Source organism: Pagrus pagrus (genome assembly GCF_965226575.1).
Source record: "Pagrus pagrus genome assembly, chromosome: 9".
Lineage (NCBI taxonomy): Eukaryota > Metazoa > Chordata > Actinopteri > Spariformes > Sparidae > Pagrus > Pagrus pagrus.
In genome coordinates this window covers 5,596,277-5,623,626 of record NC_140193.1, presented here as the reverse complement: position 1 = coordinate 5,623,626, position 27,350 = coordinate 5,596,277, and the positions used below count along the sequence as shown (strand labels likewise).

Genomic DNA, 27,350 nt, shown 5'->3' with positions numbered 1-27,350 from the left:
GATGTAATTATCTGACTATAGGAAAATAAATTATTCTTTGTCCATTAAGATAAAATAAAAGAACACAAAGTTAAACTGAGAGAATAAAGCGGAGGCAAGAAACGCCACCGTGAGGTCAAACCTGTGTCACAACTGTCACAACACCATTGGGCACAAGTCAACAGTCACTTCAGTCTGAGGCCGTAATCACTTGGGTTTTTTCCAGATGCACTCGGCAACCCGGCACATTATGTTGACTACCACCACTCAGCAAAATAATTGGGCTGCGTAGGAATGGGGGAGGAATTTCTGGCCCCCTGGCTTCACCTTTAACTGAGTGCCAGGTGATGTGCAACAAATGAAGCGGCCACATCACAGCCGCTCAGGACTAGTTGTAATATCAGGTTTTCTAGGGTTTGCTTTGAGTTTGGAGTCTGCCTTGTGCAGAGTCAGTTGTATTTGTCATTTCAATGCACTTTTTAAAACTTAAATTATATAATTATCTGCACAAATAAAGCAAACCAAAACGAATGATTCCAGGATGTACTTTGATGGTCGAGTAATGGGCTCCCTTGTTTGGTCAGGAGGTAATATGAGAGCAGATAGGACCCTGTCAGTGGTATCACAGTGTTTACCCACACAGTTGACTTTCAGGATCATGAGGTTCAAACTGTTATCGTCCAAGGGTCACTCAGACTTTCAGTAGTCACTAATAAACCTAGAAAGGTGAGAATGATCATATATTTTACCTACGGGCTGCTGTTGGCATACCTTTCTTTACCTGGAGTCTTCCTTGGGGATTTGGCTTTCCGATGTCCAAGTTGTACCGCCGAGCGTCTGGCTGCGTGTCCCAAAGTCGCAACGATGTGTCCAGAGATAGTGAGGGAGCTGGGCTGCGGCTGCTGTCCGGTGTGTGCCAGGCAGGAGGGGGAGCTCTGCGGGGTCTACACGCCGCGGTGCTCCAACGGCCTGAGGTGCTACCCGAGCATGGAGGCTGAATTACCTCTGCAGCAGCTCATCCAGGGTTTAGGACGATGCGGACAAAAAGTGGACTTGGATGTCACGACAAGTCTGGACCACCAGGCTACAAATGGTAAGTTGGTCCTGCAAACATTTTGTGTGTAAAATGGCGCCTTGTGATGGGAATATTTTTATTTAGCCTCCTTCAGCAATGTTTTGGTTTCAGAGCCGGCAAGTTTACTGTCTGGTTCAGCCTCACTGCTTTGATCAACATTGTTTTTCAGAAGGAAGGCAGCTGTTTTTAGCAAAAAGGCTCAGACTTCCCTACAATATGCTAACATCCTAGAACCTGAAGTTAGCACCTAGCTAGTGAACATAGCTGGGTAGCATAGTGATATTTAGCAGCTAAAGAGCCAAATATTTTGTAGTTTTGCACGTAGAAGGCGAGGAAATTAAACTTGCTAAAGCCCGGCAAAGGGTACATAACAGCTGCTAGCTTGTTTACGTTTGTTAGCTAACAGGTCAGGGTAAGGGTTACTTGCCATTTCTAGCCCAGAGGTTGTTCCCAAACACACAGATAGAGAAGAGGAGACGAGAGACCAAAACGTGAATGTAAAAGGCTGTTCGTTGGGTCAGAAAAATGAAAAGGAACGGTTGAAATGTGTATTTAAAGTTAGATGCAGGCACCAGAACGTCTTTGAATCCCACTCTCAAGGGATGTGACCGTTTCAACATAATTAACAGTGACTGGTTGCAATGCTTTAATTACTGCTTTCCTTATTTCCTTGTTTTATTTTAACGGTAAAGATTGCAATCACTTGGTTTATCCACTAAAGAGATAACATCTACTCTTGCGGTCCCAGGAACAAAATGTTCTGTCCCTGTAAGGGAGCCTGCATCATTGTGGCTTTCCAAAGGATCTTTTGTATGATGGGAAAATACAGACAGTAAACATTTACGATGTAGCACAGAACTAGAACAAAGCAGAAATTACTTACAGGTTCTGTGAGACGAATAACAACTTTCTGACTGTGTGAGAGGCATAGTTTTCAATACGCTTATCGTCTGTAACTTTAAACATTTGATTTTCGGTGGCAAAATGCCCTTTCTTGATATTTTGTTGGGGCTAGCTGGTTAGCATGCTAACTTCAGTATGAGATGTTAAACATAACACTGTTGTTTCTTCACAATCTGTTTGATATTGGACATATCTGGACATAGCTTACAAACTGCCCCTTTAAATTGAAAGAGGACTACTGCATATGTGTAGGTGTATAAATTTTTTAATATATAATACTGGTCATCTGCCAAGTACTTGCATACCGTTACCTTACACAAACCCATCCAGTATCCATCGGGGAGTGTCATATATTAATTAATATTCTTCGAGCGTGCCAGCATCACTCAGCCAGCCCGTTTTGACCTGTCATCATACCTGAGGGGCACGACATCAAAACAACTAGCTCAAAGTGAAGAAGTTTTAATGGAGAAGCAAAAACAATATTCTCTCTGCAGGACTCTTCTTATATCAGAAAAACCACATCTGCATCAGACGTATTCGGTCACAATAACGACCCAAGATAAATAACCCAGAAATCCTGCAGAGACAAAGAAATGTCAAGCCTGCTCTCTCCCACATTACAGTTACAGGGGGACAAAGGGTCACCATTGATTCCTGAAAATGAATTTTGACATATGCACTGTGTTTGGCAAGCAGTGGCAGGCCAACATCTGTGAGCGCAAACAAGCTTTATCCCTCGGGTGAACCCCTAACATGTCTGTAACCCACATATCCGCACAGCTCTCGTATTGGGAGTCTTATTTTGATGTACGCTATTGTTAACGGGACTTGAGGAAAAGTGATTTAATGCACTTAATTTAAAGTTAAAAACATAAAAGCAATTCTTGAAATATGGAAGATGCACCCACTAGAAGCTCTTCAGAGTGGTATCGGGAACGTTGCAGATCTCCACGGTGATCAATTTCTCAACCGAGCTCTTCTTTCATACGATCATGTATCTTCGGTGAACTCTCCGAGGAATGCATCTGATAATTTCTTGGACTGAAATGTTCTCAGACAATAAAAGACTCAACGGAGGTGATTTCTTCAGGACTCTTCGAGGTTTTGTTGGGAGAGGGTAGTAAAAACAAACCCCATTCCAGAGCCTGTAACTTTAGCTAGGCGTGATGGACTTTGTCTGCGCTCTCTGCTGTGATTTACCGTCTTCGGTGCTCAAACCATTTAGAAGACATAAAGGAAAAGCTGAAAATGAGCATCAGATCAGACTGCGGTTTGCCCTCGGTTCACTCTGTTATGGTTGGCTTTTCAAGCATGAGCGACTGCGGGCTATCAGATGTCAACATCTGTCTCCTTTGTACCCATTAAAATGCACATTTCGGGGTCGTTTCATATAGTCGGTTGAGATTGCGTTCGCACTTCTTAACAACCACACTGCTGCTCACTTCAAAGAGATCAGAGATTTACATTTTGTTATGGTAATGTGTGATCCTGAGTTTAAATGGCATCATTCTCACCTGGAGTAAACAGCACGACGACCTCAGAGTTCAAATAAACCACTCCAGCTTTGTCTGATGTTCAACTTTGACATAAGTTGCCCTTTTCAAACTGCTGATGTCATTGACGTGGCATGCCTCTGCGCCTCCTGCTCCTCCACACTTGCAGCAACAGGACTTTTTGAACAGAAAACAGCAACGCTGATGTTTTAAATCCATGGTTTGAATTCTTCCAATCCAACCGTGTGTAATATTAGAAGTGGCACATCGTCTTCACTGTTTCCACTTTAAGTATTTTTGCAATGGGAGTCAACTTGGAAATGTTCTCTCAGTCGTAGTCTACAAAGGTTTCAGTCAGTCTCCGTGTGAATCAGTTTCTCTGCGTTTGAATCCCGGACAAAGAAGATGACTTCACTGTCTCCCCGGGCAGGTGTGGAGCATCTGTCAGTGGACGAATCATTACGCAACAATATTTGTGTTACCCATCAGCATTTCAGCATTTATACAGGGAAGCTCTGTTGAGCAATGCATGCTCTTTGTTCAGCACAGCTCTGTGTTGTTTTAACGCACTTGAAAAGCTGGTATCCAGTACTTCCAGCAGCACTTTGTACATTTAATTACTCCAGTATATTTGTTAGGATGAGAGTTGCTCTGGAGGCCTTAAATAACCATAGGGATTAAATAAAACCGCTGGTAGAGTGCTGTGAACTTCAGCATAGTTTGTTTCCTGTAGAAACAAGTGTTTACAGTCGCCAATAGCGCTGTGCGTTACCACGAGCCCCCAGCCACAACCACCACCACCACTCACCATTAGTGCTAGCGGCCTGCTAACTTTGCCTGGACTTGCAGCTCCCAGTGAACACCGGGTGTGTAACAACACAGCCTCCCAGAAGACGCCAGATTTGGCTCCTGGCACCCCTGGGTTGAGTCTGCAAATAGAAACACTGACTTAGCTGCAAGGCTGACTGAGCTAACCACGTAACGCTCACTTAGTGGAGATTTTTAGCAACAAAGCAACCTGTATCTCTGTCAGAGCTCTCCATAAAGCGCCTTGGGACCGGCCTCCATTGTTCTCGCCTGCCACTCACGGCCCCAGTCTGGAGGTAGTTAGCAGTTACTTTAGCAACAAGGACAGCTTATCTGTCCAAAGTAATGGCTGAGCAGACGTAAAACATAACATTTCTCCACAGTATATGATAAAGTTTCACTCAAGTCAGTGAATGAATGTAATGAAGTTGTATTTTTGCACAGTAATCTATGAGGCCTCCTCCCCAGAAACACATTAACAAAAAAATCAGTATAGTCGAGTGCAGGATGAGGCATGAACTTTATTTTAAATCCTTTTTTCTGGAAACTAGAATATAACCACAAGCAAAACAGTGACAATGATTTCCTAAATGCATTTTCAATGAACAGATACACACATCAGGGGAAGGTCCACTGTCTGTAAGGGAGGGAAATATATGTGTACTTGCAGCCGTCTGAATGATGGACTATGTGCTCTCACACAGTAGTTGCAGACAGGATCTTCCCAAAATAGAAACACAGATAGCAGCTTTTTCGCACAGATATCCTGTAAACTTCCTGTTTGTTTTTTTGTTTTTTAACATTATATCAAGAACAAGATCAGTATTAAGTCTTTTTCACAGCCACAGTCTGACTTGTCATAGTAGGAAAAGCACATTAATAACATTAATGATCGCTTCGTTGCAGTGAAGTTGTCCCAGTAAGTCAAGGCAGTGAGCCAGCATGCACGATGCCAGGGACCATGAAAGTGAAGCAGCTAAATAAAAAAATCACCCATTAACTGTATTATTTACCTGTGATTTTTCCTACTGTGCCATGTCAAATTGTAAAAGTGTGAAAGCAACAAGGGAAATATGAAAAATTAGGAGCCAGAGTTACGCTGAAAATACCTCTGTAACAAGCTCAGTGAGTCTGGCCTTACTGGAGTCATTTTTTATTATGTTGATCATGTGCTGTTGCCATGGAATCAAGGAATGAGAGCCGTGTTAAAGCAACTTTTTAAAGTTCAAATGTGCGACGTGCACAGTCCACAGCCTCTGAGGAGCTTTACAGAAATGAGTCTGTCTTTGCACACAGCTTAGTTACACTCAGCCCAGTTATATCTAGGAAGTACAAACACATCGGACTGATCTGAACGTCACGATTTAAAGTCCAACTCGCCGCCGCGATAATAGAGGGGCATGTGTGCGTTCTGTGCCAAATATGCAGACCACCAATCCTCAACTGACAAACCCCCTTCTGCAGCCAATAGGAAGCCACTGTCCTATATTCTTTTCTTTTCTTTGCACTTTCCTCGTTTCTTGTGTTGTCGGTGGTCCAGGACTGCCCTTCTTGCCCTGCAGGTGATCCTCTGCTGAGACATGCTCCCTCTCTCAGGTCTTTAATTACTCTATGTAGATGTGTGTGTGTGTGTGTGTGTGTATGTGTGTGTGTGTGTGTGTGTGTGTGTGTGGGTGTGTATGTGTGTGTGTGTGTGTGTGTGTGTGTGTGTGGCACACATCCACAGGAAAAGGTGAAGCCAGAAGAGATCACTCTGGGTGGGAGCTGCATGTCGGTGCCTGCAGTTCTGAGAAAACTCCCCCTCAGGTGTAAATAGGAATCCCTCCCTTCTTTGTGCTGATCCTAAATAAGTTCATGCTGAAAAGTTACATCACAAGCGGCTAAGAGCATTTACTAAGTATAGTTTTAATTCACTTGTACTTTAATAAATATTTAAACTACTACTTCTACACTTTAGACACACAATTACATTTTCAGAAAGAACTTTAAACTCCACTTCTTTACCAGTTTACCAATCATTTTTATCGATCATAACGTACCGTTATAGATTAAACTTTCCAGTATAGTTAATATTAGCTCCAACTGAGCACAGTGCTAAAACTTTAAAATCCTGCATCCATGTTGATAGAAAGATTATTTATATAAAACTTGAATTCTCTAAAAGAGGCCATCATGATTATCTTACCTTACTAAAGGTAAGGAAATCAATTTCTTAACGAAAGTATAAAACACTATTTTGCAGCATTAATTGACTTGTGGGCACCAGTGGGCATCACAACAAGACGTTAACACAACACTGACATATTTTTACCTTAGAAAGTTGATTTTGTGAATGTGCTAGCAGATGCTATCTAGCAGGCATGCAGAGCAATAATATTATTGCTTTTCACCATTTAGATGGAGTCGTATTCCTGGCCACCTGGTAAATCTGGTAAAAGTCCAGTATCCACTCTCCATTTTAGCTCTGTTTTGGTCTCCACCAACCCTCATCAGTCTCTTTATCTGCTAAATGCTCCGTTATGTTCACCAGCTAGTTGCTAAAATTGTCTGGGCAGTAGCGTAATCTGGGTTTATCAGGGTGTTATCTGAAAGAGCTGCCTGGAAACAGGGTTGATGATGAGAGTGGTGAGAGTTAACCAGAACTAACCAGAAAAGTTAGTTTCCGTTGTCAATAGTGAGACTCTGAAATGAAACGCATGCAGCAACATACAAAGAATAGAAATACATTGTGGCATTTAGTGTCTACACTGTGAGAACCTGATGGAAGAAAGCATATGTTTTTTTAAGCTTTAAGAGAAAATGACCTTGACCTTGTACTGCACTTATTGTCTTTTAAGTCTGACAAAGCCTGTACGAGCGCCAATTGGCCACAGCTTTCCCCTTTAAACTACAAAGGCGACTTCATTTGGTTAGGATGACACACATGGCCACATGGAAGCATAGCAGCGTCGAGAGTTGAAAGCACTAGCTAACCGTAAAAGGTTTGAAGGGGACCTCTGGCGAAGCAAAGCCTTCTTCATTATTCAATTTCTTTCTGTCCGTTTTCCAGCTGTAAAGCGTTTGAAGTGGCCGAGCCTCGAGAGGGAACCAATTTACACTGACAATGGTTTGAAGTACTGGAAGGCCACTTTCTTGGCAGTGGAGGCCACAGTGAAGTTTTTTGAGACACAGCTCCACTGTATACGATAACAGGGCTAATGCATTAATGCTAAGCAACTCTGGAAAGACATTACTCATTCTGTGCTATGAGAGAATTGTGAAAGCATTGCTCAAAGGCAATACCTAAAGCCAACACTCTGAACAGCTCGAGACAGGTAGTTTCTATGGCACTGAACACAGAATCAACAACACAGTATTTAGATGACAGCTGTTGGCTAAAGACGTGCTGTTTTCTTTTTCTCCCTGGAACATGCTGTCATGGGTTCCTATACAGTAAGTGTCTATAGAAAATAAGCTCTTAAACGCTACTTCAGAAATAAGATGGAATTTTTACACCTCTCGCTGCCTGTAGCTGCACTTCAGATTGCTTTTTAACATCCCTGAATGTCAACTTCTGAGACATAAATGTCAATGCAGTGTTGTAGCAAATACCAGGGGAAGCAAATCTAGAGCAAAGGCTCCAAGATGACAAATACTACCGCTTTGGTCCAACCCAGAACATCAGTATTTCACTCAACAATCAACTATCTATCAACTTGAGCTGTAACATAACTTGGACCAAAACCCTGAGCTTGTGATCTCTGCTATGAGGTAGGAATTTATGACATTGGTACAGACAATGGAGGGTGAATCCTAAAAAACTTTGGTGATCCTGTCTTTACACATGGTGTCACCAGCACGTAAAAGTTTGCTTTATTCAGGAGAAATAACTTCAAATCTACATCATTAATGGGCACTCTTCTGATTGGCTGTGATCGTACGAGTGCTAAAATTTACCGTCACAATTTCTACTGTCTTCAACTTCTACAACAAACTGTTAGTGGCTCAAACACTAAAATGGAGGCCAACTACATACAAACTAGACAGGAGAGTGAAATCAGTCTTGTTGGCAGTGTATGGGTGAGTAAAAACATGGTGTGATGCGTGTTGACTGGTGCAGCAAACCAAACAAAGATGAAAAAGGCTGCGGTGGATGCAGAAGGGCCAACTGAGAAGGGAGTGACACTCCCGGAAAGGTTTACCCCTTTACCCCTTTCTGGAAGCCCAACCCAGATGGGCAGGTTCGAGCAGGCGACCCTCCCAGCTCCACCTGGCAGCAACACCCAGTATCTGCAAAACAAAGAAACCTCACTGGGAACCCCAACATCCAACCACAGTTACCAAGTAACCTTAAATACCACAACCTCCATAATCCCAACACCATCTACGACCTGCAGGCAGCGTCATATCTTGACCTCTGAGGCCACAACCTTGTGAACCCCGGTCACTAGGAAGCATTTTAATAGAGAAGAAAGAGAGGTCCCTGACTGTAACTGGTAAGACAAGGCCGCACTTCAATTTTACACTTGTAAGTGTACGATCATGTGTGTGCACGGACACACGTGAACACGCACAGAAACATTTCAGACAGTGTGTCAGGAGCTCGTGAGGATTCACTGGGGGGGCCTTCCCCTCTCAGGCATGATTTACAACTTCAGCGCTCTGCTCCTGTTTTTACAGCGCTAATTACAGACACACACACACACACACACACACACACACTCACACACACACACACACACACACACACACAGCCTCTGGCAGGTAGGTTAGGTGCCCAGAAAAAAAAAATCCTTACTCAGCATGAAAAGCCTTCATCAGCGTTGCCTCCTCACGAGTCTGGACTCACCACCAGTGACTAGAAGTCGGGCTCAGCTCTTTAATTCAGTCGCCACTTTCGTCTCAGGTTTCCTGTTGAAATGTGTCAGACGATCTCAGATCATTATGTCTGTGATGGCTGTGACTGTGTTGGTAAGTGTTAACCCCGGCCATGTTTTTGTGTTCTGCAACCACAGGTATCAGCGGCACAGACAGATTTCATTTCGCAGGACGCGGTGCTCTGTATTCATACGTCTGTTCTGAGTTAACTTGTTAGCTTGTTACTTGTGTTTCGTCTTGACTGTCTCCAACAAATTATGAACATGCTCTGGTACAAAAAGCAGCAGGAAACACACTCCGAGTGACCCGAGAGCTCAGAAGAGACCTGTTCAAACTGCGTCATGACCCTCGCAAGCCTCGGAGGGCTGGATGGATGTTGCACTTTCTGCTGTTTCACAGAAAAAGATGTCGGCGGGTCTGTTCGCACTGTCGCCGCAGTAATTACAGCCATTGCGACGCCTGACCGTCCAGCATAGAATTAGTAACATGAGGTATGAGGGACACAGGATGCCCCGAGGACACAGAATGACTTTGTCTTCTAATTCCAGGATTAAGATGACTTGTAAAAGGGCCTGTCATTAGAAAAAATGCTGGCTTTTAATAGCAGCGCGTGATTAAAGAATAGATAAATGTAGATGAATGTGTGTTTGTTGGAAAGCAGCGGAGATGGTGAGTGTGTGCGTGTTTAACATCTGTCCATTAACTGCATACCTAAGAGACAGGACACAGATGAGATGGAGCCTTTCTGAGAAGTGACACTGGGATGAAAACCAGGAAGTACACACAAGAAAGGCTGAGTTAGCTTTGAGGAGTTGTATTGCTCAGACTGTTTACAATTTACCGAAACATATGACTTGTATATAGACAATTTATAAATGTTATATGTTACTTTTTTCACCAGCATCCAGCAATTTTAACTGTCCTGAAGTGATAAACTGTCCCATAGTCGAACATCTTACAAGTATTAGCATTCAAAGTACTTCTATCTCCGAACTATACTCAGTCCTTTATTACATTTATGTACTGTCATCTGGTTTTGTCAAATTAAGCTGCAGTTCACCGTTTAAGGTGTTTAGCTGTTGAATCTATTAGCGTTAGCTCCATTAGCTGTAAACTATTAACTCTGTGGCTTTTCCTTCCAGTTGCTAACAGCTAACAAGCTCTCCTTCTGCTGATTTCAACACAGATTTGTTGTTCACAATTGAGAGAATCATTATTATTATCATTATCAGAGAAAAAATAGAAAATGTCTCCCATCAATAGAGAGTTTACTGCATCCTTTTCAGCCCTTATGGTAAAGAAAAAACTTTTTTGTAAGTGCACACATCCCTGATACTGGTTCTGGAGGAGGCCCGGACAGATTGTATGTACAGATGCTGCAGATTAACTTGATTTCCTAATTGGTTCGTGTGTTTGTTTGGTTGCAGAGGTGCATGGGACTGAAAATCCACCCACCAAAAGACCTCTCATCAACACTTGGTTTTGGCAGGACGCCATCAGCAGACACATCAATGAGCAACAAAGAAGGATGAAGGGCAATCAACTGGAGGACAGTCGGACCCAGAAGCCTCAGGTCAGAACTCAACCAAAACTTCTACTGTATTTCACTGACAGTTATACTTACATACAGTTATTAATTAAAGGAGACATATTATTGTTTCTTGAAACAATGTAATCCACGTTTCCAACCTTTTCCTCCACAGTATACAGTCCAAGAAAACGCGCCTCAAGGGGTGACCCAGCAACAGGTAATAAAATTAAAACCTTATTCCCGTACATCAAACGAGCGAGAACGGGCCTCTTGATCACACCAGACCTTAATTTTGGTCTGAGTCCTCTTTAGGTTCTCACCAGCAACTTCACAGGCTCGTCACGACCTGTAGCGAAATGCAGTCACACGCTCCGGCAGATTCGTCTGAGATCTAGACTCGTCTTCTCTTTCAGCAAAGACATGGGGCCCCGAACTCTGTGTCCAAAAACAAGTTCACCCAGAGGTTTACCCAGAACAAAGAGTGGAAATCAGTTTCTTCTCACAATCATGTGTACATCCACACGTTTCCCTGAGGCAGTGCCAATTACAGCTAGAAGTGCTGTGCAGGCCTTGGTGAGCTCGTCCAACTTGGCAACTCTGAGATCCTGACAAATCTTGATGATTACCCAGTCTGCTCTGATTGGTCAACTCACACACGCCTGACCCCCAAACCGCTGACAACAACAGAGTAGCTGTGCTAAATCGATTCTAATGTGCAAAACTAGCCGACGGGCATAAAAATACGCACCACGTGTGATATGGTGACGTAGTGCGATGCCGCGAAACCACAGAATTAAAAGGCGGGACTACTGATGAGGCGTTTCAGGAGCAGAGTTTTCTGTGGGAGAGAAGAGCTTCTGCTGGTGTGGACTTTGACTTTTTTAACTTTCAGGATCGTTTACACGCACAAGAACTTATAAAACACACTGAAGGAAAGGAAAAAAATGAAAAAGCATAATAGGTCTTTAAAAATGTGTTTTTTTTACTATCATGTTTGGCAGCACTTTACAAAAAGAGATCCAACCAAGTGATTTTTATTTTTGAAAGCTGCAGTTTCTCATGCATCAGGTAGTTTGCCCTTATTATAAAAATAAATATATATTTCCAACAAAACAAATTGTTAGTGTAGTACACTCTTTTGCCTGAACGAAGGGCCCTGATTGGCCCTGAATTATTATTTTTTACCCCTAATGCATCAGTCCAGCTCGTATATTATGTGTAGTCTTACAGAAGTGCAGTGACGTGTCTGCCTATCAGAAGCAAGCAGTGACAAAAAGGTCAACGAGCTGCTGCGTGCTGTGGTACAGTAGTGCCCTCCTCTGGGCGCTCCTTCACTCAAACACACGCACGTGCATACACACACATACACTGACATCACATGGACTCACCTTAATCCCAACTTCAACAGAAACCGAGTTCAAACCAGAAACTTTCAGGATTTATCTGGTGTGGACAAGATTTTTTTTGGGAGATGAGTCTCCACAACGTGACTGTGTTAGCAGCTCTATATCCCCACAACATGATTAATACAAAACACACATTTATGTGCTTTCATAGAGCTGTTGTGTGAAAATATATTTGTTGATACTCTCCAAGAATGTGAGAATATTTCCAACAAGGCAGATATCAGATGATGCGGTTTATATTCAGAGATGCTATTCAGGAAATGCTGCAGCAGTTAGCTTACAGATATCTTTGGGCCTCGTTTTTGAAACTCTTATTTTTAGACCGATCTGTTGATGTCTGAGTATTTTTAGCAAAACTTCAATGGATTTATTGATGCATCTCCATTCTTTGAATGAGACCCACCACGAGCTTCATTTAGCTTCGATAATTGCTCATAATGAGCGTCATCGTGATGAAAAGTGATATTGTTTTTCTCTCCACAGAGGAATGTGTGTTGGCAGTTTAGTGCATTCTATAGATTTCACCCCTCCGCGCCGCCATTCTTCACCACTCACTCAACACCCGGAAAAAAAAAGATTAAAAACAGTTCCTAGAAAACCCTTAATGGGGCGGCGTACAAACATGTATATTTCTTTATGTTTCATGTAAATGAGCTTGGGCCCTGGGGGATTAAGCATGTGGAGGCCCGTATATGTCACAACACGGCAAACAATTATGCGCATTTTGCTCATTTTCTCCCTCACTTAACTCGCTCACTCGCTCGCAGCAAAACAAAACAAAATAAAACAAAAAATTCATAAGCGGGAGGGTACAAAACAATTGTGGAGATCATTAGAAGGAACAAAAGGGAATGCAGGAAAAAGGAGTCGTGCAGCTGGTCAGGGGGAGGAACTTCAGACAGCTGGTGTCAAGCATGGATGCACTTCGTTGTGGGTGGTCAGAAGAGGTGAAATACTGTACACAAGATGCTGTCGGGGCTGGAGGTCATGTCGGACTTATTATCCTTATACCTCAAATATATAAACAATCAGTTTGCATCACGTTAATATTAATGTATTCACACTCAGACCCTGTAATCCCTTTACTTTGGTCTGTAAGTAATGTAGTCTACGCATGGCAACAGTGGCGTACCCAGGATTTCTGAGGGGCAGGGGCGAAAAAAATAAGAAGGGCACCAGCACTTAGAAAGTCGTGAGACGTTTTTACCCCAGAGGATATTTCAGCAGGTTTTGTGCACTGGAGGAGCACCCTGCAGGGCACTTCATCATGTTTTATCTATCTAAAGAGGGCACTTTCATGATGGTTTTGTATGAACATGGGCGCCATTGTCATTGAAACAGAAAACCTCAGGGGGTAGTTTAAGTTTTAAGTCTCTCGTTCAGGAAATACTGTATATTCTTGTTTATGCATTTCAAAATAATACAATATAACCTGCATATGAGCAGCAGAGAATAATGTGGGGATGTGATGACTTTGATGAGTGCAAGGTTGATGATACTGGTAAATGTCAGTACTGTACTGAGCTTTGTAGAACGCTGATGTTAGCCCAAAAGCCATGCTAGCTCCCGCAGTTTCTGCTCATAACCCGCCTCATGCTAATTCTTGTTCTGACCCAACAAAATCTGGTCTGACCTGTACCAGACCTGATTACGACAGACATAAGTGTATTTGCATGTTGCTGAAAATGTAAGCATAAACTGCGGCGAGCAAGCATGGTTAGCGGGCCAACGACAGCAGTCTGTAGTTCTCTGTCGTGGTCCTTGCACTTCATCTGGCCAGGAAGCATCTCTGCTTCTCTGCTGCTTGAATCATTTCCCCTTGAATATTGCAAAACAAGAATATGAGCAAACAATATTCCCTGTCTCAAAATGGCTGTTCACTGCAGAGGCTTGTGAAGTATGATCTGACTTTTTGGAAATTTGGAACAAAAGCCACAGGTCTTCCTCGTTATGTGCAAAAAAAAATTCCCATTACGAAGGAGAACATGTGTCCAAACTTTTGACTGGTGCTGTACACGCTGTACAGAAACACTGTGTGGAAACACAAAGAGAGAAAAAAATGTTCTTAAAGGATTGTGACTTCAAAAGATTCCCACTTGATTTAGCTAACAGCGCTGACACCTCACATCAGCTTCACCCGCCTTTTTTTCTGTTTGGGAGCGACGACTGTGGATTTTGCTCCCAATTTCTCACAGTGTCGCCAGAACCTCTCTGGGCCAACCTGGAGAAGACAATATGTAAGTGTTTATTATCGGTTGATGTAATTAGCCTATGTATTGTGTGTCGTGAAATGGCATGAATATATTGGTATGTAAGAGCAGAGAGGCAGCAGTAAAACTGAGGTGTCAGTTTATACGTCTTCATTATGAAAGAGAGAGAGAGACGAGTCAAAGGCTGTAAGAGCAAGTGTGAGAGAGAGAGCCAGAGAGAAAGAAAGAGTACTTTTCATCCATATGTTCAGATGTGTGATAAGGTTCATGGCAGACTGCGCCTCCTCCTGCCCTTCTCTCTCATCCTCAGCCAACTAATCATAAGACTGGACCCTTTGATCCCACTGCAGCCTGATACACTCACTGTGTGTGCAGTCAAATGTGTGTGTGTGCACCGTATGCATGTACACGTGAATACATGGTAAATGTGTGTGTGCGCACATGCATGCAACAGGAGGAAAAATGCGCACGGCATTTCTGTAGGTGTATTTGTGCGCGTGTGTGTGTGTGGTCACGGCCACCTGCTGAGTAAAGCAGCCTCCACACTCATGTTCCACTCCACCAGACTCGCATCAATAATATTGGCTGAACTCGCCGCTTGCCGAACTGCACCTCGTAAAAGAAGTTCGCTGTAAATGTGTGTATTTGTGACATTTTTACAAGACACACAGAGGGATTTTATTTCGCCATTCTTTTTCTTGGACAGAGAACATTTCTCTGCCTCAAACTCAAGTCAAACCTGTCCTCTAGTCATTTTATATGAATGTCTCTGTTTCTTTTTTTCGTGAATGTAAATGTATCTGTACGTCTGCTCCCGTAAGTGCTAAATAGTTATTGCCATAATTTAGTATTTTTATGAATAATGTTCTCCTTGCTCGTCCTTTCAGAGCGCCTGTGAGCAGGAGCTGGACAAGGTCTTGGAGGAGATTTCCAAAATGACCTCTGAGGATAACAGGGGCCCGCTGGAGAACCTTTACGGGCTCAAGTTTCCAAACTGTGACAAACATGGACTGTACAACCTGAAACAGGTGAGCCTCGGACACACTCTTCATTTATATCTTGATAACGCCGTCCTTATACTCCGGTTAGATTTAGGCCCTCAAAACGGTGTTAAGCTTAGGAAAAGATCATGTTTTAGCTTAAAATACTTGTTTTGGTTCCCACAAACACAGCTGGAGATGACCTGACTTCCTGTCATACGTATCCATTTTTATGTTGCCACAAACATGGCTGGAAATTGTCCTAAAGTCTCATTAAAAACACCCAGTTTCATCGCCACAAATAGAGACTTCCCATCAAAAATATCCTGTTTTGGGCCCCACAAACATGGCTGGAAATTGTCCAGAAGACTCCTGAATACCTGATTTTATCACCACGACACGACTCGAGATGTCCTGACTTCCCATCGAAAAAATATCTGTTTTGGTCCCCTCAAATACAGCTTGAGACGTCCTAAAGTCTTGTTAAAAACACCAGGTTTTATCGCCACAAACAAGGCCGGAAATTGTCCTGCGGTCTCATCGAAAACACCCTGACTTCCTATCAGAAATGTCGCCTTTAGCAACCCACTCGCCCAAAATATCCAACATTTTATCCTCGTCATTGGGCTGAAACAGGATGCAACATCATGGCCAAAGATACTGAGCAACACACTTTTAACTGGGGCTTGTTATAGATGTCATGTTATAAGTACACGGGGCTGTAAAGGAAATCCATAGACCACACTGACTGATCAGCGGGATCATAAAGGGAGGAAAAATCAGCTCAAAATGGAAGAAATGTAACCAGAGCAGCCAGACAAGACTGGGAAACACTTCAACAAATAAAAAACATCCAAGATATAGTAAATGCTTTTTAATGCTTGTAGGGAAATGACTTATAAGAGAAGAGGTTTACAAGAATGGCTTGATATCAGAATCTATGTTAGGAGTATTGGGAGAACATTGCACTCTTGAGGACATAAAATCCAAACAGCTTCACGTCGAGGAAGCCAGTTTACACACTCCTCACATCATTTAACCCCATTGCCTTCTCAGCACCAGTGTCATCTTAACGCACCTAGCCAAGCATTTTTTACAATGAGCAGCTGTTGGATTATGTCATCAATTTTGTGCCGATACATGTCTCGACTTTTAGTCCTTCGTCTGATAAAATCTTGCGTGCAAAGCGGCCTTTTTCACCCGCGGCGTCGCGCTTCATTGCCACATCTCGAGGCTCCCTTGACCTAAAGAGGGTCACTGTGATTTAATCCAGTTTTAAAGGGAGGAACGGGGGCCATCTTCTGCCCCAGGGCCTTCTAGTTGGTTAATCGGCCATGCCCATTTGGGTCAAAATGTTGCCTGTTCATTTATCTAATACAGTTCAAGAGTGTGCGGATCAAAACATGAACTGTATATTAGGTTAATGCTCAGGTCAGTGAACTTGACCGAGGCACTGGCTCGGATCTGGAGTTGGCTTCCCACTGCTGCTCAAGGACGAGTTAACTGCAGAGAGCTAGTGATGAACAGAGATTCTTCTTCTTCTTCTTCTTCTTCTTCTTCTTCTTCTTCTTCCTCTTCTTCTTCTTCTTCCTCTTCTTCTTCTTCTTCTTCGTCTTCTTTCTCTTCGTCTTCTTCTGCTTTTTCTTCGTCTTCTTCTTCGTCGTCTTCTTCTTCGTCGTCTTCTGCTTTTTCTTCGTCTTCTTCTTCTGCTTTTTCTTCGTCTTCTTCTTCATCGTCTTCTTCTGCTTTTTCTGTGTCGTCTTCTGCTTTTTCTTTGTCTTCTTCTTCGTCGTCTTCTTCGTCTTCTGCTTTTTCTTCGTCTTCTTTTTCTTCTTCTTCTTCGTCGTCTTCTTCGCCTCCTTTTCTTCTTTGTCTTCTTTTTCTTCTTCTTCTTCTGTCTTTTTCCTACAATATGTACTGTCCTTTATATTTTCCAAATGATTTAACTTTATTATAAAACTTCTTAAGGGTCATGTTTTGGAAACTTAAGTCTCCAAAGATACCAGGTACAGAATGTCAGGCAGACTTTTAGGGAAATGTCTATAAAATAAAAAACTGCCTCTGTAAAAAGAAAAGAGTCGGTGGTTTGGCTGAATTTGGCTCCTGATACTGTGATTCAAATACCATCATTCAACTCAGATCATGGTTATTTCCATATCAACAATTAACACTGAAACGCTCGGCACAAAACTCTCTGTGGGTGTAATCTTTCGCAACACTGGCCACACCCCAATCAGTGATGTCACAGCAGGTGTTTTCCACCCACTGTCAAAGCCAAGACACCTGCTGTGACATCACTCGCTCAGGCTCTTGGGCAGGGTTGTGACATGTTTGAGGGATTCGGAGCGAGAGGCTTATGTTGAAGTAGCACAAAGGACTCAGACATACAGTTGTTTTATTTTTTAAACCCTTATGTTTTAGAGAATGATACTAAATCTACCTTGTAACCTTGTTTCAAATGATGCTGGTAGGTGTTGTAGGCTGGATCATCGTGACCACCGGCCTTGATGATGGAAAACAGTCACCAGAAATAAAATGTTGGCATTTAAAAGGTCCTGCAAACCGGTGAAATAGGCTACGTACCACACTAACATTTCTACAAAACATGTCATATCATGTTCACGTTACATTTATGGCCTGACTTTCACATCGGGAGGTGGAGGGGATGGTGGTGGAGTTACAGGCGACAAGGCTGGCAAACTAGTGACCGAAGTTTAAGGCTGTGTTTCATTTATAAGAGTGAAAACCACTGGATTTTTGACAAGGGACCATGGCAGTTTTAAGCACAAATAAAGCACCCAAAAATTATATTTTTGACTGGAAGTCAGGACATCCCCAGCTGTGTTAGTGGTGATAAAACCAGGTGTTTTTAACGCTATGTTGGAGCAATTTTCCGGCCACGTTTCCACGTTGAGGAGTCGAGACTTTAGGACATCTCAAGCTGCGTTTGAGGGGACCAAAACAGGATGTTTTTGATGGGAAGTCAGGAAATCCCCAGCTGTGTTTGTGGCAAAATAAAAATGGATACTTACGAGAGGAAGTCAGGACATCTCCAGCTGTGTTTGTGGGAACCAAAACTTGATCTTTTCTGAAACAGTTCAAGACTGTGTTTCACAATTTGTAAGCGTGACACCAGTGGAAATCTTCTGCCAAGGGACCACGGTTTTAACATTTGTAAGCATGACACTGTGTTTGTGGTGACATAAAGGATATTTTTGGCGATTGGTTGCTAAAAGCTTATGTTGTGATCAGTATCAATGACTACGTTTTGCGAGCGAAGCAATATTACACTATTATTCTGAATATAAACAATATTCCAAATTTGATACTGGTCATGTAAACAGCATGGGGCCTCGTTCTGAATGAAGCATTTCCTGAATAAGACGTGCAACATGTGGATACTGAAGTTGTAGGAGCATTATTTGGACGTGTATACAGTGCATACAGAATATGTGTCTCAAGTGGGCTTGATACCACCTTACCACTGGCTAATTACAGCTGGTTTTGTGTGTTTTCATGGATCCGTTGTACACGTGGCCAACAGCCACCGAGCTGACCTTTATCATGAAGGTGGTTGAACAAATGAATATTCGGGAGCGAAAAAACAGAATATTCCCTGCTTGTAAATGTCAGTGAACATTATTGTGCCTGAATGTGTGATGCGCTTTAGTTCGATCCAACTTGATGACAAGTTTTCCATCCTTCTCCGTCTGTTCCTCTTGAAAATCACTCTGCCTCTCTGACACACACACACACACACTCATGCACACACACACACACACACACACACACACACACACACACACACACACACACACACACACAACCTCCCCCTCACTCCCACCTGCCACCACTCTCCCCACAGCTAGCCCACCTCACCCTTTTATTATATAAACTCACACACACACACGCACACACTCGTCTTCCTCAACACTCTGCCCTTACACACACGCTCTCACACGTGCACGCTCACACACGCGCGCGCGTGGAGATGTTGTCATCGTGAGTGAGGCAACAGCTTCTGAGCTCAAGGTTACAAGGCAATAAAAACTGTTTGGCGTACTTCATGGGAAGACTTTTGTTAAGCCGAGGAACGAACTGTGCTTCCGACCGGGGGCTTGAATTTGAATTCTGCTCATCCATAGAAATCAGACAGAGGAGGACAAACAAGGTCACATATCCAGTGTTTTCTTACGAGGATAGTAGAGCAGAAAAGAAGATTTGAATAGGCGCCACAGTTTCCTAAAGCAGGGCTCTCAACCACTCAGCCAATTTTCATCACTGGTCACAAACAACAGCATTGTTTCGGACTGGAGTCCTTGGTTCCCAGGGAGGAACACTGTACCTCCTCAACACTCGGCTTCCTTTTGGAGTTGTCCCTCCTTGTCGCGGGGTAATTACTGTAACTGTCACTTTTTTTGTTCTTTCTCATCCAAGGAAGAAAATGGAAAGTCTTTTCTTTCCCCCCAGCTCTTCATTCTTTTCGCCGTCCCCTCCGCGGCCGCCCCGCGTGCGCGGCGTAAACTGTGTCCACTTCAATTACGACCTCATTTCTGAGTAGAGGGGGGCTCTGCAGGGGAGGGGGGGGGGGTCTACTGGCATGCCTCTGTGTGTGTGTTTGTGTGTGTGTGTGTGTGTGTGTGTGTGTGTGTGTGATGGCATGTGTGGCTGCGGATGGGTTGTGGGGTTGTGAGTTGGGGGCATGACCTGAGGATGGATTGTTATTGGGCGAGTGTTGTCCCACCCGAAACCATGGCCCTCACTCTCATCCAATGGCCCCCCGCCACCAGAAGATCCACTAGTACACACACACACACACACACACACACACACACACACACACACATACACACACATCTCAAGCCACCGTACGCCATGCTTCATTAACCCACCCCCTACTTCCCACTGTGCATCTTTTACCCCTCCCTCTTTTTTCCAGTGTTTTCCAACTTGTCTAGTTTGTGTTTTTCTTCCCTCTCTCCAGTGCAACATGTCCACCCACGGCCAGCGGGGCGAGTGCTGGTGTGTTAACCCCTTAACCGGGGTCCAGATTCCAGCTTCGCCCAAAGTCAGAGGGGACCCCAACTGTAACCAGTTCCACGACGAGCTCAGAGCGATGCCCACGGCAGCATCTCACTAACACTGTGCAGCACTTTGTATGACGGTCTTGGAGGTTTTCTTCAAAATTAACAACCAGGGAGGATTTTTCCATTTAAACTTTTTTTTTGATTTACATGTAGTTAGTCCCTTTATCTGTAATCTTTGTCTTTTTAAGAAACTGTCCACTTAAAAATATGTATAATATGAATTGTTTTGCCACTTGGGGGCAGCAGAACCAGCTGTAAACATTTGACATGTTACCTTATGGTGAACGTGTCAGCAAACAACCTCCCATCCCATCAGCCACGGAACAAAATTAGCATCGAGTTTCAGGCCTTGAGTCCAAAAACGGCCGTATAGCTGATTATGAACATATTTACATTTATTGTTGGATGGCGACCTCTAGTGGCCATTGTAATTATGATGGGAGCAAAGGAGGAAGTCAGGTCAAGTAGTATAAAGAGCAGCATGAAGTCTTTCATCCCGGGAGACCGCTGTTCATGTCCCGTGTGAACCCAAAAGATTTAACCAACGTCATGTATGTTACGTAACTTAAAGGAGTAGTGTGTTGGAACAACAACAAATAAAATACCCTCTAAAGCTCCTCTACAATGGCCGCTAACAACACGAAAAAGGCCCTCTCAAGAGCCAGTGTTTGGTATGTCCACTCCTGGCGACTGTACAAAGCAGGACAGACTCCACAGAACAGGACCGGCTCCCTCTGTAGATACAGAGGGCTCGTTTTAAGGTAACAAAAACACAATGATTTTTATTTACAGAGGATTTATACACAAATGAAAATATAATCATGAGTATAATAATTCATTCCTGCCAATAGCGTCTCCTAAATTCTACACACTGGACCTTTAAAGCAACATTTTGTAGAAATTTGCATTTTGTGCGATCAAACCTAACCAAGCTTCAATCATTTCACATTAACCACTTGACAGTGAAGGTCAGGTAGAGCAAAGGTCCAGTACTCCTGTCACTTGTACTCGCCATGGGTCGTTTTGGGAGTCCTTTAGGTATGAGGAGGCGTTAATATTCACTTTTTCATCTCCACCAACTCCTTCAGAAAAATATCTGCTTCTTTAGCTGCTAAAAGCTCCACTATGTGTTCATGAGCAAGTCGCTAACTCGCTGCAGATAGCGTACAGTTGAGATATCTGGCTGAAAACAAAGCAACGCTAATGGGACTACAGTTGTTGGCTGCCACTGTTACATCAACATACTTTATATATTATATTCACCCATGAATGAGTTGACATGCGACTGTGTGTCGAATGCTTTTGAATGCCTCACATTCAGGCTCAGTAACTGGATCCCTTCACAGACAAGCCTCAAGTTTTCTGGAGTTGAGATGAAAGAACTACAGGTGCTTCTTCCTACATATACATATCAAAGACGTGCACGCACAATCTGTAACCTATTTTAGTGCCGACACGAGGAAAATACTTTGAAAGCAGTTAATTAAAAAGTTTTACTTTGACTGATTATATCAAACTTTGCTTCCTACACTGTTGGCTGTAGATTAATTAAATTCTTTTGTCACTGTGACACTCACTGAAAAATGTGTCTGAAGTTCGTTTGTTCTCCTTTTATGGCCATTTTTATGACATTTCACAGAAAAAGCAAATGTCACGCCACTTTAACTTTGAGAGTGAAATCTGTCGCCGTCCAAGTGTTTCTGTGAGTCCACACCCATCCAGAGCTGTTGTTGTTTTCTCAGCAGTTTCTCTATTAACATTCGTCAACTCCAAATAAGTGTCACTAAAAAGAAAAATTGCACTTACGGTAATGAAGCTGGAAAAAAAACTGCTGTGTGGCATCACCGCTGTGAGTGCATGCATGCATGCAGGAGTGTGCACGAGCGCACGTGTGTGTGTGTGTGTGTGTGTGTGTGTGTGTGTGTGTGTGTGTGTGTGTGTGTGTGTGTGTGTGTGTGTGTTGCTGTGGTTACTAATGAAGTGTTGACATGAGGAGGGATTAGGATGGAGGGCTGACATTGACAAATGGGATACTAAGTGGCTAAAGGTGTCTATGAATAAACCAACCCAAGTATGCAAACTCACGCAGAGACACTCACGCACACACATTTGTGCTGCATACCACGTTTCTAAAGGGAGGCAACCAACGTGGAGTCTTAACAGAGGGATGTGTGGGTGCTATTAATGTAAATGAATGTATAGGGACGCACATGTCTCACTTTCACAGGCTGCGCTGGAACGATTCTGCAAGTAATCCGCCGTCATCGTCCCCGAGACAGCCGAGCACATCGCCCACATGACTGATGGATGATAAGGAATATATTCATCTGTAATCCATTGCAGCCTATGTAAGAAAAACACGCAGCAAGTTGATTATTGAGCAGATGCAGCAAAGTTGTGTTATATATTTTGAATTCCTGCCGCAATTATGGGGAGTATTTGGAAAGGCTCACATCAGTTTCGTAACCTGCTGGCAGGTCAACAGGTCCTTGTTCAGTTAAAGCGATGGTGACACTCTCATAAATCCCACTGAGTTGTGTGTTATAATGATTAACGAAAACCGCTGAGGGGTTTTAACATGTGACTCGCTTCAAATATGAGTTTGCTTGGATATTATTTTACAGGGTATTTGTTTATTGTGCGCGTAAATCACTAATAATATCCCACAGTGCAACAGGAGCTACACGTGAAACAAACATGCACGTGAATGCACCTCTCAGACCAAACTCAAAGGACACCAGTCAACTTTAATGCCATACGTCAAAGAGTCCCTCAAGTTATCCCTCCTCTCTATACTGAAGAGAGCTTCCTAGCAGGACTACACTGGTTGATTTCTTGCAAAAAATACAGAAGAAATTACCAAAATCAAGTTGATATTTTCCAGATTTAATGTCTTCAATGTGCCAAATTCCCTCCGTGTTTCCACAGATAGTATTTCCTTGCTGTGCTGTGGCAGAGAGATACATCTGAGGGATCTTGCGTGGGTTCATTGCAAGGAGACAACACCAGCAATAAACCTGACGGACACACTGGCAGATCGACCAACTCCATTTGGCTCCAAAATGTAGCCTTAAAGTAGCTTCAGCTGAGGTTTTTGAAATGTCTTCACAGGACACGAACTGTGGATTTTTATCCCTGATCTTTTACCAGCTCTGACAGCATCAGCTGGTAATGCTTTCATCCTGCGGTCCTGGAGACACCTTGCGTAGCGGAAACTATCACAGACGTGATTCTGAGTATTTTGCCAGGTGTTTTATATATATTCATCTGTCTGGACAGATTTTTGTCAGCGTCACAACCATGTAAGACACAGTCACAAAACCGTATTTGATGAGTAGTACAGCTCAGAATAAAGGTTGAGTTCGAAGATGGGCGTCATCTGAGCAGGGTACCAGAACTAGGGAGGCAGGAAGTAGGAAATGGCCGATTGGTCCTCCACTTCAGAGCCTTGGCACACGTTTGTTTTAAGCTGCAGATCACTTTAACCCAGTTCTGATGATTTCTGTTCACTCTAATGCAGCTGGTGCTGTTTTCATCTCGTCTCACTGTGGACAGACAACCGCGCAAGACACAGTCATGAAACATTGCAGGTGTGTAGTTAAGATCAAAATGAAAGCTGTGTTTGAAGATGGCCGCGGTCTGAGCCCCCACTTTACACCACATTTACTGTCCCGGCTGGAGACACCGATTGTTGCAGGAACTACCACAGAAGAGATAAGAATGAAGGCTGAGTAACACGGGTGTGTTCTCATGTGATAATGTAGTAATCAGTGCTGAGTCGTCGTGGGTCGGACGTGGTCGCATTGACGGGTGATGCAACAGGTGTGATCCTAATGCAAGATGGTGTCTGGTTTATAGTATAGTTAGATTATTTCTGATAGACTTTGCACAGACTGATTGAGATATCTGATTATAAAGGCAACAGTTTGAACATACGTAAAGTTTTACACTGAAGTTCGATTCATTTATGGCTGATTTTTGTTCCCAGACAAAAGTCCCCATTGATAGTCCATCAAAATGATTCAGGGTGTAAAGAAAGACCTCTTTGAAGTTCTGGCCAAAAGTGTATCATATGAGAGCACTCCTGACTGGCTTTGGCCTTGTAACCTTATACATGTGCCAGTGTGCCAGTTAGCTGAGCACCGGGCCGAGAACCGCTCTTTCAGCTGCAGCTTTTTACAGCTTTGTTCAGTTCGTGTGACACGCTGTCCCTTTTTTTATTATTTTTTTTCTTTCTAATTTCTTTTTATTTTGTCTTATTAATGCTGGGGTTTTTTTGGCAGGGAGCTCGCTTTTAAAAATTTGACAGCTTGGCTTGGTGTCACACATGGATTTCGGGGCGTCCTCGGGGTTGTTCAGCACATTTAATGGTAGTTTGAAGCTGGCCTTTTCTGAAAACAAATCAAAACAAGTGTCTTTTGTTTTGCGTTTGATACATCGGGCACAATAGGCCGAGGAGGGTAGTTTAGCAGTGGGAATAAGAGTGTGTGTGGGGGGGGGAGTATGTGTGTGCTAGCGTGATTGTCTGTGTGTGTGAGTGTGTGTATGTGCAAAAGCACATGTGCGTGTATTGGCCTAGAGAGGCGAAGATCTGCCCTACTTTCAGCCTACTATTTCTTTTGTTAGCATTCAACAACTTCCCTTGATATGTTGATGGTGGGTCTGTGTCTAAGACTCACGGAAGCTGTACTTGTTGAATGTTAACAAAATAATTGTTGTTTTATCTTCGTTAAAATGACAAGGTGCTCCAATGTAAGCAGGAAGTACAACAGTGGAGACGTTTATCTTTGAACATGGACAAAGGAGACAAGTGTTATGCTTCAGTGCCGTAGGAAAAAAAACAACCTTTTTACAGAAATACAGCATATTGTGTAACCGACCCAGAGGAAGATCTCTGTTCTCTATAATCAGAGTGAAACATTGCTGGGAATCTGCACAGATGTGGTGATGCACTTTCATATTTGCCAAAAGGGGCAAGAACAAAAGAATATATTGAATGTGGTAATGTCTTTAAGCTGATAGGTGTTTGTGAGCCAGAACTAAATGTTTCTGCAAACCATGGATAACTCATGCGTATCATATTAATATCTGTATGTGTCATATCACATTCACATTACATGTATATGAGCTGGCGACACGGCTGCCAAGCTGACATGAAGGCCACTGTTCAAGATGGTGTTTCAACACTTGTAAGCATGAACCAATGGGTGTTTGTGACATTTTGTGACAAGGTTTTGACGAGGGGAACACAGAAAGTTGTGTCATGTCCATGTTTTTTCATTGGAAGGGAACCCTAGAGGGCACTTTATCATGTTGTATTTACCTTAGGGGCATCCTAGAGGGCACTTTTGCAGGGTTTTTCTGAAGATTGGGGGACCAGGGTGGGCGATCACCTCCCCTGGTGCCCCCGTGAGTCCACCAGTGCAAGTAAACCAAAACATGATGACCCGAACCAAGTGTTTAATGTGCCTTAACCCAACCAGACCATGAGCACAGTGTTGTCACAGCACAACATGGAAGATAGAACATAAATAAATGTAAAGTCCCAACATATCTGTGGTTTGTGGAAACATCACCAACATTTGTTCTGGGGATCTGTTGTTTACATCCACAGCAGGCTAGAAACTGATTCAAACCTAAAAAAAAACCTCAACCTCAAAGACAAACTTCTGCTCCAGGGCCTCAGTTTTATATTCATTAAATTCACCAAATGAGTCGCTGAGATCTCTGAACAGTGAAGTGAAAGATTGGTTTCACCTCTGTATCAGGAGAAACTTCAGGAAGGACTCTGATGAAGACACAAATGGCGTTGAAACATTTGTCATTCAGTAAAGTGTGTTGCCTAAAATCCCAGTGCTCCAGTGTACTTGTAGCACCAGACAACAACCTGACTGACCTTTTGTGTTTTCTTCCTCAGTCAGACCTATTACAGTTATTAAGTTATTTTTTTAACTAGACCGTGGTGAAGTACAGGACTACACGCTGTGTCCTTTCCTGAGAGACTGCAGTGTATCCCAGCCAGAACAGGAGCTTTATAACTGCCTTTTATGGTTTGTAGGATGTCAAAATCTTAATCTCAAAGTTGGTTTACTTAACATGCAGTTGTGGTTCTCACAGTCACATCCGATCCTCGCCGAGGAACCCTCCATTTGGGATTCCGGGTCTAAGTCCATCTTTGATGAAAGGGCTTGGATGAAAACTAGCAGACACTTGTCTGCCGTCGTCTACCGCCAGCATTGGAGGATTCCACCGCTAAGTCATGTGATTTACTCCCAACCGCTGTACATTCTTCCAAATCTCCTTTCATCTCCGTCCCGGTGATGAAAAGCACCACCATTACCTCTTTAAGAGATAGCATTAAACAAGAGCACAAGCCGGTGATTTCTGCAAAGATCCCAATTATGCAGTGTAAACATCTGCATGCCATTTGTACGTTTACGTCTTTAAATGCCCCATCATCGTTTTCTAAAAGTCACATTTAATGATATGAGCCACGGGCAAATCGATGCACGAGCAAGTGAAAGCGTCTCCGAAGCTATTATATGTGATTTTTTTTACAGCACAGATCATTTGTGTAATGACATTAACACACACACACACACGCAGAGGAGGGAGTGTGCAAAACGTTGACGTCTGAGTGGCAGGGAAGTGTTGCCACAGCAGTCCGACTGGGGTTTGGGATGGAGCGAGGTGCGTGAGTTGATGTTAGATGCAGCCATCCGACGTTGTTGGCCTAATTATGTAATAAAAGGGGCATAAATGCTTTGAAGTCCTAAGTGCAGTTGTCAGTTTCTTTGAAGGCAAATAGTAATTGTCATGTTCACTGCCTCACAAATCAAATCTTCTACACATGTTTCCTCCTCCCCGAAGTCAAAGTCTATGCCCTCCCTGCTACACACACACACACACACACACACACACGCCACAACAACCTTTACGGCTGCCTTGATCTGCGCGCAATACAGGAACTGCCGGGCCCTCCACCCTTTCATGCCCTGCCTCAGTCACCCACATCTGGA

General features: G+C 43.2%; 1 protein-coding gene across 1 annotated transcript; it reads left to right on the top strand.

Annotated features, from left to right (window-relative positions):
* Positions 1–711: 711 nt before the first annotated feature.
* On the top strand, positions 712–20,384 carry igfbp2b (insulin-like growth factor binding protein 2b; the record flags this gene model as incomplete). The annotated part of the gene is made up of 5 exons (XM_084362619.1): positions 712–1,072; positions 10,545–10,690; positions 10,821–10,865; positions 15,152–15,292; positions 20,229–20,384. 5 exons carry the CDS (start codon positions 712–714, stop codon positions 20,382–20,384), a joined length of 849 nt encoding a protein of 282 aa, XP_084218745.1.
* Positions 20,385–27,350: the final 6,966 nt, after the last annotated feature.